The 14,447-nt window shown below is 43.1% G+C and overlaps 1 protein-coding gene across 1 annotated transcript; it reads right to left on the reverse strand.

Moving 5' to 3' along the window:
- Positions 1 to 106: 106 nt before the first annotated feature.
- SURF4 (surfeit 4) lies at positions 107 to 14,422 on the reverse strand. Its single transcript, XM_049832066.1, has 6 exons — positions 14,116 to 14,422; positions 6,341 to 6,527; positions 5,104 to 5,180; positions 4,437 to 4,480; positions 3,253 to 3,439; positions 107 to 3,003 (listed from the first exon to the last, which is right to left on the reverse strand). Exons 1-6 carry the CDS (start codon positions 14,161 to 14,163, stop codon positions 2,737 to 2,739), a joined length of 810 nt encoding a protein of 269 aa, XP_049688023.1. The 5' UTR covers positions 14,164 to 14,422; the 3' UTR covers positions 107 to 2,736.
- Between the last annotated feature and the right edge of the window lie 25 nt (positions 14,423 to 14,447).

Below are 14,447 nucleotides of genomic sequence, written 5' to 3' on the forward strand. Positions count from 1 at the left end.
TTATGGAAAGATAGCTTTCAGGAGGTGGGAGAGAAAGCACACAAGACCACTGACCGGCATTTCCAGGTAGCCCGTCTGTGGAGTGTCACCAGTCGCACACGCCAAGTGGATACAAAGATGCCATTGTTTTATTTTGATTGTTTCCAAAAATCAAAACATTTTCAAACACAACTAAGGTACAAAATACAGCATAAAATGAGAATTTATACTTATTTCTTTTTCCACATAGAAAGCAAAAATATATTCAGAATGAATTCCAGAACACTTTGCAGAGCCAATTGATAGCTGACATCCTGCTTGTGAGAGCTTCTCAGCCACGGGGAGAGGTCACTGTATTTTTTGGGAGATGCATGAATACAGCAGTGCATGTAGGAAACCAGAATCTTCTGTATCAGGACTCACAGTTAGTAAGCCTGCATATTGCGCTGCCTAGAAATATCTTATGCCTTCCACTTAACTGTGCTCCTTTAGTACCAAAATATTTCTGCTGCAAGGGACAGTGTCGGTTCCTTTTCTGGGGCCTTTTGTTGGAGAGGGGACTTGATTTTCAGAGGAAACTGGTCAATATTTCAGACTAGTCCATCATCCAGCTCCTTAGTTTGACAGGACACAAGCTGAAAAAGCCAACTGAAGGGCTACTTACAGGAGTCATTTCTATCATTCCATTTATAAATACTACAAACATCAACAGCAGTTAAGATATCTGAGAATGACTGCCTCTATTCTAAAACCTGCCTGTATTCTAAAACCATTCTAGGACCTGCAGTGAAATTGAGCAAAAGCATCCTGTGCTGTGTATGCACAACCTAAAGGACCAGTTTGTTTTGCTATGAAGACAGGCACAGTGAACACTGGAGGTGAAAACTTCTCCTGCAAAACTGATTTAAAAGAAAGCCTTCTACATGACCTGACCTTAAATGCTGTCTCCCCCTCCCATCTACCCCCCCCCCCCAATTTGTTTCCTTCAGCAGCAGCACATCTTGCTATTACATAGGCTATTTTCTCCTTAAGATGATGAAAGTCACTGGTTTAACATTCAACAGTGCTCTTCTATTTGTCATCAGTTCTTTCAGCCTGTTTTTTTCTCCTAAAAAGCAACCATTGAGCTGAACTGTCCAGGTTAGTGTCCTTACCAGGAGACCCTGGTAAATAGCTCCTGCTGGCAGTGTTCAGCTGAATTACTCATTGAACAAACAGTTGAGCAGCTTTCTCAAGGGAGACAACAGTGCAAGGATCAATGTAATGTTAGCAAGTTGGTAGGGCTCACGCTTTCTAGAATTCTTTCGTAATCTAGTGAAAGAGGTTCACCTAGTTGACTAGCAGAGGACAAAATGCCTCCTCTGAGCAGCACTAAGCATGTTCATGGCACAGAGGTCATGGCACCAAGAGGTGAAAACAGGGCCTTCCTCTCTCCTCACCATTATGCTGAGGAGTTCCTCTCTCTGAACATGCAAGTTACATCCCTGGCTGTTTATTCACTGCACAGGCTTTGCACTTGCATTCTTCAGCTATAACCATTTGCATACAGAGTTGAAAACTGGGGCTATGGCAGCACACAGCTGACTTCCATGTTTCCTCCCTACACATCTCAGGTGTGGTGCAAGATGGCAGAGAGAAGGGGCTGTACTCCAGGGTTCAGCACCCCAGCTCTTCAGTCAACAGCTGAGAGACTGACAGAAGTGAATCTAAGAAGCAAAGACTACAGATTAGAAGATTGACTGCTCTCATCTTGCATGTACTGAGTGCAGGGAAAATTTTTTTTTGTAATTCTAAAGACACTTTCACCAATAACCTGCAATTCAGATATGAATTTGGGGCATATATGGATGGAAGCTGGTTAATAGCAGAAAGGAGCTCTTATTATGGAACCTGCAGCACAACCTAGCTCCCTTCTTGGGAATTCAGGAGGGGCAACTTTGGGGAAAGAATGCTGAATAAAGAGTTCTTTTGGCACAGAATTTTCACAGAATTTAACATTCTGTCTCTTCAGGAGTATCTCCCCCCCCCCCCCCCCCGCCTTCCTTCTTGAAATCTCATTAGCCATACAGGCTTCCTGATTAGTAATACAGGATTCTCCCTTGTTACCGTCAAGAATGGAACTGGGACACATTAGAAAACCCTCTCCATTTTCTTACCTAGAGGGGGTTACAACTACTTTCAGGGTTTTCTTTTTGCCTTCTATTTGGGGGCAGGAAAGACCTTCCCTCTTGTTAAATAAAATGGAATTAAAGGGCTCTGAGCAGCAAAACAACAGTGATTTTTTTAATGCTGCTTTCCACCTTGATAAGCAATGCTATAACCAGCAATGGAACTCCTTATGCACAAGACAGTTTTGAAGAGGGTGAGAAAGGGGATCCACTTGTTTAGTTATAGCTAGAACCCAACAGCACACTGAATGATACAGCTGTATCTGCTCACAGTACTTCAAATTTTAAAATGTTGCTGACATTAAAGACAGCAACTGTTCTACTGCAACTCACTGAAGCATCAGCAAAATGCAGGTTCCTTGGGTTAGTTCCAAATCTAGGAAGTTAGAATAAGCCTAGGCAACATTCCTTGAAGAAACAGGATTTCATCTATTATATTACTGGTGCCACTGTAAATCAAATTCAAAACATCTGTGCCTTTAATAGGAAGGGGGCATGTACGTGTAAAATGCTGGCAGTTTTTGTTGAATCCATAGAGAATCAGTTCTGGACTTAGTATGTTATGTCCCAAGAAGTGTTGCTATTCCTGTTACCACTCTTTTTTCTTCTCATCCATGGAGACTCCGCCAGGACCCAGTGCAACCACGAGGAGGAGCCCTCCAATTACAGACATGGTCTGGAAGAAATCGTATTTGAGGAAGTCGTGCATGGGCTTGTAGGCTGGGACGGTCCAGAAGGCATTGAAGTAGATGTTGATGCCAAACAGCCAGATGACTAGAGTCAAGGCAGCCAGCTTTGTCTTGAAGCCAATTGCCACGAGGATAATCAGGGCTGTGCCCACAATGTTCTGCAGAATCTGCAAGGAAAAAAGCCAACACGAGCTTACACGTGGTTCTTAAATAGATACACAAGCATCAGAACAGAGCATGGACAGGTTCAGCAGAACAGGTTGTCATGGCATAGATGATCTAGCAACTTTTTCTAAATATTAATTCTACTAAAAAATAGACTTGAATTATAAGCATTGAGCAGGTCCTGCAGCCAATCCGGGAGTTGGTACTGTATTCTAGTTCCTTAACTCATACTTTTATATTGAGATACTTACAGAAAAGAAGTTCATATCAAAATGTAGCAGTGTCATGAACATGAGGACCAGCAGCACACGGCCCCCCAGCTGCATGTACTGCTTAGGAGAGCTTTCCCGCATGGTAGGGACACCAGCAAACATGCTCTTCCCCTCTGAGCGCGACTCAGCCAAAAGCAGCAGCAAGCCTCCCCCAAGGGCAAGGTTCCTACAGAAAGATAGAAATGAGTAAAAAAAAAAAGAAATAGTTTACTACAGTTTGCAGTGATCTATACATTTCAAGTCTTATCTGGCAATTTCAACTCAATAAGAATCTGCATGCTAGCGAGTGACCTACTCTGCACCTTGTGATGCATGTCTGCATTAAACTTCACAGCTGAAGCAGCAGCACTACACAACAACGATTTACACCAGCCTGTGCAGACATATACAGCCTGCCAGGGAAGTCCAGCACCTGCAGCTCAGGCACAGTTGCTTAGCATCTGTTACAGCACAAATTCAGTTGAGTTGAAGTTATTCTGTACCTCAGGTTTAGCCATTTATGCCAAAGTAGTTCAGAGGTTGCTTTGAGAAAACAGAACAGCAGTGCTGCTAAAAGAAGTTACACATTTACAGGGTTGTAGTAAGCCTGGAGTATAGCTCTTGTGCTGCCCCCTGCCCTCCTCTCAGGAGAAAGGTGAAAAGGTAACAGCCAACCATCACTCAGGATTTGACAAGAAAGCTCATGTTTAATAACCTTGTCTTCTACTTAAGAGAATTTATCAGAGATTTAAAATCCCAAAAACCACTCTAGTATCCACATGTTTTAGTTTTCTTGGAAAATGGCTTCAGTCACACATAAGCACAGTTGCTATTTTAGCCATTTAGGAAATAATAGCAGCTCACTGATCCAGTTTAGACAGTTTTTTTTGTAAACTCTTAGCAAGGAGGTTAGTAGCAGAAGCATTTAGATTATAGTGGGTTAGGACTAGTCTAGGGACTAGCTAGGGACTAGTCCCTTCTACCGTACTGAAACTACGGTCTATGGTTTAACACAGACTCTACTGACTTTAAGTGCTGTCATTTCTTGTCTAATGTAAATGCATAATTTGTGACATCTTTCTAGTAAATACTATGTACAAAGATAATTTCTTCTGTCAGCTAGTGGCAGGAACAGACAACAGTCTTCATTCTGTTTTGATAAAAACTTTAAGAACTAGGCATACCTCATCAAGAACTTCAGGTCCCATAAAATGCTGTATGCAATAGTCTAGGCAAAAAATAAAACAGGTTAAAACACCATATAAGTTACACTGAAGTTCTGAATTTATGTTATAATCTCAAGCCTGTACTATCCATAGCAGAAGTCAATTACAAGTATATTATACAGAAGGAAACAAGGCAGGTTACATCAATGTGGTCCAGTGAGTCAGTATAAAACAGGGGATAGAAGCCAAAATTTGACTTGTGCTTTAACTCCCACAAAAATTAATCGGTTTTGAACACAACGGAGGCTACTAGCTAAGATCCTTTGTGATGGGGAAAGTCCTTTATAAAAGCTGTGTGCTGAAGGCCAAAGCAACTACAAGTTCCACATTTGGCACGTTACTGACATACAGGTAAACTGCAAATTAATTCTGCAAAACTGGTCAAGGTCAAGTATTGAATCAATGTCTCCAGCTGACTAATTGCAATTACAGCCAAGGATCTATTGGGCACATCAGAACAGAGGCAGCAAAACATTTCAATGCCAGTGAAGACTGCCACTAAGCCATAGTGGAGAAAAATTCCAGAGTTATGAACGAGTTGTATTTAAATGCATGCTGGTAGTACTGGGGCTAAGAGAGATTTGAAAGATATGGTTTAGAAGGGCTGAAGACTTAAGCCTCCTACCTGTAATGCTATAATTCCAAACAGTCCAAAGCAGGCATATTGCACAAAGTTCCTACTCAGCACCAGGATACAGCCGCCTGAGTTGGGGAAATTGAACACAGTTACACTTCTGGCTTAACAGGAAGAGATGCTGCAGGAATGCTAACTTGTTTTGAACTGAGCAGACTCCAATTTCTTTCAGCTGTGCATCGGTTGAAACATCAGGCAGGAAATTTTAATGGCACATTGGCACAAATCAGTTTGAGAACCAAGAAGTTTTAGTGCATTTTAAAATATTATTCCAGAAGTTTCTTTCATTTTACAAAGGGTAAGCACATGCTGAATGCAGTCCCCAACACACAGCACTGTACAGCAGCTATCAGTGTTAAAGCATTAAAAGAAGTTAAAAAGAAACTCAACTCATCATAGATTTTTTTTTTTTTTTTTTAAATGAGATAACTGTTAGGGCAAACGTGCTGCACTCCTTTTCCTTGAAAGCTTTTGTTTTATATCCTTCCTCAAGTCTTCTGTCACAAAGCACTGACAGCCTTTGCCACTTTGACATGAGGACTGGTAACTACACTAAATTATGCTGACTCTCTACACAAAAATGAGGATAAATAAAACCCCAGACACAAGACAAGAAATTGGCAGAGTAATCAAGAACAGTAGATCAGGGACATAATATAAATGGAAAAGAATTTTACTTCTCTCCATTTCTGATACCCTAAGCCCACCTAGCACACATATAGAAGCTCTGCTTCTGGGCTTATTTTGATTCCTGGGCTTTGAAAATCTCCAACACATGCACCTAAGGCTTAAGAGTACCAACTGCAGGATAAGACTTTGCTATTGAGATTAATACCCATAAAAACAGGAGGCTGAGAAAGTCTTAACACTGCCCTTTTTAAGAAAAAGAGTTATTTCATTTACAGAATTCGGGGGTTGTGGTATGTGTTTATAGATGCACATACAGAACTGAAAACAGATTGTCCTAATGGATTCTTGGCATCTCTGACTCAGAGGTAGTATGTCACAAGAAATTCTCTAAGACTGCTTCCAGGAAAGGCTGAAGCAGGTCATTTAAGAGTTCTTTTCATTCAGCCCATGTAGTACTATCAGTTCTAAGCTGTCAATGGCTATTAAGAAATCAGTGAAGCATCCCATGCTTACATGATTCACAGTGCTTACATGAGCCAGGGTGGCAGACACACTGGAATACTCTGGCATCCACCTTAACAGCCTTAGAGCCACTTACTCAGCTGTCCGAAGAGATTTATGAACACAAAGATGGAGGCCAGGAAATAGCCACAGTTCCATGTGCCATCAATGTAATCCCTCTGTTCACTCCACTGGAACCACATGCGGATGCCATCCTCCAGGAAGGTGCTGATCAGGCACAGGCGGGCCACGTGGGGAAGGTACTGCTTCGTCACCCTCAGGAACTGCATGGGCAGACAGCATCATTAGCAGGGAAAGAAGGCAAGGCGATACTTGAGGCATAACAGATCCATGCACTCTGCAGACTCTGAAGTCAGCAGTTCTCATGCACACAGGGTCATCAACATCTAGAGAGAAACACATACTTGGGAGTTGGATTTAGTGAAATTTTTCTCCACTCCAGTTTGAGAACACTTGGGAGCAGTGGGAGAAATCTGTTATGCTCCACCCAAAAAGCATTTTGGACAGGGACTTGGGAGAAAAGCAGAATCCAGCAGCACCTTTCCATACAAGAACTGTGTTTTGATGGAGCTCTTACTAGATGAAGGCTGACCTTGGTTTTAGTTTGTCTATCTCAGGGTTTCATGTTACAGCTCAACTATCAGATAGGCAGGAGCTGAAAGGGCAATCCTACTCCCACCCACATGCTCAGGCACTCAACAGCCTCTACCAAACTGATTGAGGGAGTCAGGCTGACAGAAACATTAATAAGCTTTTTCCAAGCTAGTTCCCTCTAACAGCTCAGAAAAGCAACAGTGCAAAGCATGTGCACTTGGATAGCAAAAGCAGCTATTAGACCAGTGTAGCCGTTGCATGAAATTGCACCCTCTATCCTCTATGCAAGTATACACAGTTTCTACTTCCATTAAAAATAGCACCCTCTGCAGAAAGAAAATAGGCATTTATATATACAGTTCAGTGTAGCAGTTAAAAGGAAATGATATCATCATGCAACAGATGCTGAGCCTTAGTTCTTGGGAATGCAAGATGTATCTGGTCCCACATACCTCTTCATCCTGTAAGTTCACTGGTTAGTTTGCTCTACAGTTACAGTAAGTATAAAGGAACAAATACAGAACTGCCAAACAGGGTCTAGACTAGCATGGTGTATAGGCCTGTGAGGTGTACAGGAAACCTTACTGCCTCTGGATCATGACAAGCATTTAACTGTCACCCCATTTCCTAAACAACACTGGTTACTACTTAATGGTGACTTTCACTAGGATTTGCACTGTCACTCTGAATGCAAGCTAGCACCTGGCTGGCCCATTTCATGCACAGGTTCGGCTTAGCCAGATCACTAGAAGGACACATTTGGAGTCAGTGTATGCTGCTGTTTGAGTAAGCGCAATCTAGTAAGAAACAAACATAAATTTAATCTAAAACTAACTTTACAAGATTATCCAGCAGGTTTCTACCTTCAGGTGACAGGAACAGTTTGGGCAGGTTGATACTTGTGAAGGTAAATGCCCATGCCACAAGCCTTCATGCAGAACTGCCAGCCTCCACAGAGATCCCTGTGTTAGAACTCCTAGGAGAAGGAGCTATTTAACAAAACCCAATTATCCCACACAAAGTTCAATGTGTTGTAAGGCACACTGATTCATACAATTTATGCAATATTAGAATACATCAAGCATGAAAAGGGGTAGGGGAACCCACATGTGTATAGGTGTCTTCCAGACAGCATTGAACTATATTATAAAAATGGACAGAAAAGGCACACAAACCTTCTCTTTCATCATTCAGCATTTACATTGACTTCAGGTTACAATACAGCTGACTGGTTTTCTTTCTGGCCAGAATACCTTTTTTTTTTTTTTTTTAAAGTTCTGGCAGCATTGCATGCTTTCAGCATATATGGGAATATGGAGAAAGGAAACTAAAGCCATTCCTGAAAGTTTATTCTTGCCACAGTAATTAGCAAATACTAAAGGCTGTTCCAAATCCTATACAGATGACAAGGCTTGCTTACTGCGTAACTGAAGATTATCACAAGAAAAAAATCCGGCAAACATGCTTAATAGTTAATATTGGAGCAAACTACACTAGTTGTACTGCATGCATCCAGAGTCTAAGGGTCAAGATTCAAGTTAATCAAGTGCATTTTAAGTGCAGCTGTACTCTGACTCAGGGCTGCCACTTCAGGCTTTTTTAAGCCATGTCAACAGTTAGATGAATGAGTCAGAAGAAAATTTGTGATCTTTGTCACTGAATGAGACCCACATCTTGGTTTACAGCTTTCTTCTCTCCCGGATTTCACTGTGCATTGGGACAAACTTGCTGAGAAATACTAAGGATAAAGTTGTTTTGGAAATAGTACAAAACCAAAAGCTGTTTGTAAAATAAGTCTGCCTTGTCAAGACGCAGAACAGGCAACTTCGGTCTAGAAGGAAATGAAAGAGGACAAGTGCTGGGCATCCGTAGGAAAAGGAAAAAAACCACTGCTGTGGAAAGGCTGAAAGAAGAAGCGAACATTAGAGAGGGTATCTGCCTCCAGGCCTCATCTTTGTTGCTTCTTAAGTGGGTCATGTGAGCTGATCTCATCTTCCCTTTCCCTGAAGTCAAACAACTGCCAACAGTCCAGGTGAAGGAGCCAAGAAGGCATTTACCTGTTCTTGTTGTATATAGAGGGAATTTAATGCTCTCTATTAGACATGAGTGTGCACATCCAATCAGCTTAAGACAAGTCAGAAAGACTGAAGCCCAAGGCAGCTGCAGTGCTAAGCAACCTTATCATGACACACATCATCTTTGGACATCCATAACTCACGTAAGCTGCATTTACTGAGCTACACACAAGTTGAAACCCCGGTACGCAGCAAGCTTAAAGTGAATAAGCTTCAGAAACAGACTGTATGAACAAAATTCCAAACCAAAAGAACAACTAGCCATGGAGATCCAGAGAGAAAGGAAAAGAACAATTACCAGATAACAACAAGAGAGCATCACAGACATCAAGTGATTTTACAATTAGAGGATTCATGTATAAATCACCTAAGTAATTTAGGTAAGGACAGAGTAACTTGTAAGAAACAGGTCTCTAGAAGTGGGACTGAACTAATAGTACCAGACCCCCTGGTTTTGTCCCTATACATCACCAGCAACATGTGGCTCAAACACTGCACCCTGAAACCACTTCCTATTTCCTTTACGATTCACACAGATAAAAGCAGCACATATGGGAAACTTGGTAGCTGCAGTTAATAAACATATCCAACTAAGACATGGGACTCAAAACATGCACTACACTGAGCACAATACATGTAAGTCAAAACAAAACTGTTGAGATTGATGGAGGTGGCAGTGTTAAACTTACAACATCAAATCTTTTGATGGCTTATTGTGCTATAGGCTTTGCATCAACTGTTCTTGGCACATATTGCCTCCTTGCAAGAGGCAAAACATCTTGAGAAAAGACAACAAAATGCTAAAGTAAAACTATTTTAAAGAAGAACAGCTGGTTCTGTGTTGGCAGCCAAGTCACTAACATACACCAGAGAGGCTTTGTGTTGCCACTTCCCCCTCTAACAGGATTAGAAAGGCAAAGATAGATTTAAATGCTCCTTGCAGTTTAACAAGCAAAGATGCACAAGAGGATCCAGGGATCCCTAAATCAAATCTCTGCTCAAAATCCATTCTTTTAAAAGGAGGCTTGAAAAAGTCAAATCCATAAAAAGGCCTCCCCAAAGAGAGGGAATATCATCCTTTCTAAACTACATCCCACCTCCAACTGTTTCAAATTTATTAAAAATCCAGTCCATTTTGTTGAAAGTGTGCATACTGTAGCATAATTACAGGTATTTTAAGACCAATACACAGCCAGGAGTTGGGAATTTGTGCTGTCACCTAGGTATATTCCGTCCAAACAGAGAAGCCTTTTCTGTGTGCGTACATGTGTGTGTTCTTGGATCAGGGAAGTTATGATCATGGTGATGAACAGCAGTCTGCAAATCTGCACAGAAAGCCCTCTTGTGGGCTGCATAGCATTATTAATCTAGAGTTTTTGATAAAGGCATATTCCAAATATCTACCTCATAGTCATTTAAGGGATTGCTTTGTTCTGGGAGGACAGAGACCTCTAACAGCCTCAGACACCAGTGATCTTTTCTGGAATAGGATGCTCAACCCTCTGGCAGAGAGAAAAATCACTTCCTTTCACCAACCTGTATATATCCACTGAAGGAGATCCCACCTAATAATCACAGGGACAGTAACACCCATCACATTGGGCTAATCAATGTCTACAAGTTATTTGTGAAAACTGGGAACAGAGGCTTTCCCACTTATTTCAAACAGCAAGACAACAGCTCTAGCCGCTAGAACATTACCAGAGGTCTTAATCAGGTTTTCAATTGCAGGAAAATGTCTCATGACAATGCTTTTTACTTCTAAGGCATGCTTTATACCAATTCCTTTTTCCAAAGGGCTATTTATTAATCAAATCTTTAAAATGGGATTTATTAGTCATGTTTTGCATTTTGCTATCTCTCTTCATGGGAAGATTCTTCCCCAGCCTAACCAGAATAGGCTATTTGATTTATAATAAAGGATCAGTGCACTGATCCTTAACTGACTATGTTATCGAGAGTTTCCAAATTTAGTTTTTTTAATATAAACCACAAAAAAGTTCAGACTAACAATGAAATGTTTTCTTTTCCCTTCTGTTTTTCACAAAATAGGATACAGAGATGTTACAATTAGCTGAACAACATGCATCAGCATTTATGTTGGAAAATTAAATAAAACCCCCAGAGTCTGGTTCTCCCTTAGAGTCCTTTCACTGCAGTACAATGACTCAATAGTCTCCTTGCATTTTTGTCCATCATTTTTTTCAGAACAGCAGAAATACCAGGCACCCACATTCCTAAAGATTATTACAGACACCAGAAAAGTTGCTTGAGATCTGCTCCCTCTTATGGGATTACAGAGGAGAAACAACCAGTTCTATAACCCTAAACAATCTGTACAGACCCCAGATACAGCTATTTCCAGTACAATACTGTCAGCAGTACATGGTGACTGCAATGAAGAGCTTGCATGTAATATTTTAACAAGAATCACTAAAAAGGGGATTAACTTCTCAGTATGTAAATTATTTAATTAATAACATCAGGCTGGTGTTATGGGGCTTAAAAACAAGTCAATTCATAAAGCCTGTAGCTGGGCATCATTCTGAACCAAGATCCCAATTTCCTTGCACTGAATATCACTTAGATTTTAAGAACCCTTAATGGCTTTTCCTGCCCTCCCTGATATCTAATGAGTTGCCTTCTCTGAAATCACCAGGACCACCCCCAACACCCACCAAGTAGCTGTCTCCTCTGCTGCAGTCCCTGGAAACTGCCAACAGCGCAGAGCAGAACAGCTCACCAGCCATACTGTGCACCTGCGGGCTACAAACTTATGCTACAGCCAAGCTAAACCAATGGTTAGTTCTCATCACAAGTGATCCCACCACCAGCATTGGTGCTCACTTGACCCAAACAGTTTGATACTTGCAACTAACAGGAAAAAAAAAAAATCAACTCCCCCCCCCCCCCCAACAGTTCATCTCTCTAGTCCAGTGACAGAAAGTGCTAGTGAGAGAGAGAAAAGGGGAACACCACCTTGGGAAAAGTAGGACAACCCCTTTCACTGACAGCTAGATGTCAGGCAAGCTTAGCCACCTTGTAAGACCATACCTTCAGTGCACTAGTTCACCTCTGGATTAAGAGCCATTTGTTACTACTTCAGGGGAGACTTCCGACAGTATCTTGGCATCCAAGGCATAATTTGCCATGTCAAATAGCATTTATAGCATTTGGGGAAAAATTACGCTTTAGTGTTTGAATTTAAGGAACAGATTATTCTTGCTTCTGTAAGAGACATTCAGGACTTACTGATAAGCCATGGAAATAGCTGTAACATTTTACCCACAGGGCTTTTAGGCTACAGAAATTAAGATTCATTAGGTCTTGAACATTAGTACAGGGAGTGGAGAAAGCAAGGATATCTTTAAGAATGCATTCGGCTCCCAGAACAGTCATTGTCCAGCTTCACTACCTCTGCCTCCATCAAAGGGAGTTTCAACATACTTTCAGTGCAAATGTTCCAGATATTTTTTTTTAATCCAAGATGAAGTAACAGTTTCCATCATGCCAAGTGTTAACTTCTCAATATATACCAAAGGTTATTGTTTAGTAAATCTCTGCATTCCTACACTGGCATCATACTGAGTTTTCGCAGCACACACAGTACTGGAAGTATCTGATTGAGCTACGAGGCAGCTATTTGGAAGCAGAATTATCAAAGGAGTTAGTTAATTTGAAAGCCATAAAAATTGTTTTGCAATCTGACGGGTAAGTATATGCAAATACTCCAAATTCTGTACTACAGGACTCATCTTTAAATAGAATGGGGCCAAGCACAAATAAAGTTGTGCCATTTAAAACTCATTTCAGGAGGAAGCAAACTGCATTTTTAGCTGGACAACAGAGCTTTCAGTAGTATGAAAAAAGGGGTGTTAAAGACATCTAGAAATAGTCACCCAGGAATAAATAGAGAGGTGTTATAAAAAGGTCAGGACAAGTGTTGTAAGTTTTGGCAAATGATTTGAACACTATAGCGATAATTTATTTTCTCCTCTAAAAAGGAGTGTGAGGAAAAGGTAAACAGAGGACAACGAAGATGATCCAGACACCCCTCAAACTGAATACTCCACACACCATGAGAAGCTCTGTCTCTAAAACGAGTCTTCCACCTGGGGGTGGGGAGGAAGTGCAGAACAGGTTTTCCCAGTGAAACTCAGTTTAAGACACAGAGGCAGCACAGCCCCCTCAGAGCTGTGACGTGTTATCGTGCACCACACAAGTCACACTGCTTCAGTCAGAGTTGTAGAACCAGGCAGAATCAGATTTTCCAGAGAACTTGCTAAATATGATTAGATGGTGCCTCTTACTTTCAATTAGATGAATCACCATGACAGTGAAGATCTTTCTAACACCATCACCAGCAGATCAGCTACTTACACTCGAGATATTCCTGCTCTCACATATAATAAGAGATCACAAACTTCTATTTAAACAGAGAAATCCACAAGGGCCTCCACTGAAATAAACGTAAAAAGGATTACAAGACAACATCAGCTCGTTTTCCTCTCCTTTTGCCCCAATGCTAAGCACAGTACTATGGTGCTGGCAAGCCTCTTCCAGTCCAGGTCTCCGGATATCAGTCAGGGTTTAGATTTTTTGCTTTCCTGTCACCACCACCTCACCCCAGTTTCCCCCACCCCTTTACACCCTCTCTGCCAGCCTAGACGACTTACAAGAAGACGCGAGCAGCTCGGCCTCTTGCTCTCCTTCCACCCATTCACCCCCCGGCAGAAGCCCAGTTCCCAAGGAGAACTGGTTCGCTTCACCATACCAGCAGCTCAAGAACACCCGCAGAGCTCGCATGAGGGCAGGGGGCAGCCGCTCCCGCAGGGACCCAGCGGCTGGGCCTGCGCCGGCCGCCTCCACTCGGGCGGGGAGCCGGGCCCCCAGCCTCCCCCCTCCCCATCCCACCTCCCGGAGACGACGCGGCCGAGGAAACCCACAGCCCCACCGGAGGAACAGCCCCCACTCCCGGCCGCCGCCATCCCAGCCCGCCCTAACGCGGCCAGGCTGGGCCCCTCAGGGCGGCGGCCTAACCCACCCCCCGTCCCCGTCCCCGTCCCCTCAGCGCAGAGCCCGCCGAGGCGCCCCCTCACAGCCGGCCCCAGCACCCGAGGAAGCGGCCCAACGCACAAAGGCCGCCCGAGCGGAGAAGGGAAAGGCGGGCGGGGACACCCACCTGGTCCGCGAAGTCCTCAGCGGTGCTCATGATATCGTTCTGGCCCATGGCGGCGGGGGAGAAGAGGGGAAAGGGGAGGGGGAGGGTGTTACCGGCTGCTACGCGCCTGGGGCCCGGCCTCGCTCTCAGAGACGATCGCGGGGGGGAGAGAGAGAGAGAGAGGGAGAGAGAGAGAGGGAGGGAGGGCGGGAAGGAAGGAAGAAACGCCGGGCCCGGCCGCGCCACTGCTGCTGCCACGTAGGCCAGCCCTTAAAGGCGCCGCGCGGGCGGCAGCTGAGGCGCACACGCTGGGCGGAGCCGCCCCGCCCCTCCCGGGGTCATTTGGCCCGCCC

The sequence above is a fragment of the Accipiter gentilis genome, chromosome 29 (assembly GCF_929443795.1).
Source record: "Accipiter gentilis chromosome 29, bAccGen1.1, whole genome shotgun sequence".
In the NCBI taxonomy this organism is placed as follows: domain Eukaryota; kingdom Metazoa; phylum Chordata; class Aves; order Accipitriformes; family Accipitridae; genus Astur; species Astur gentilis.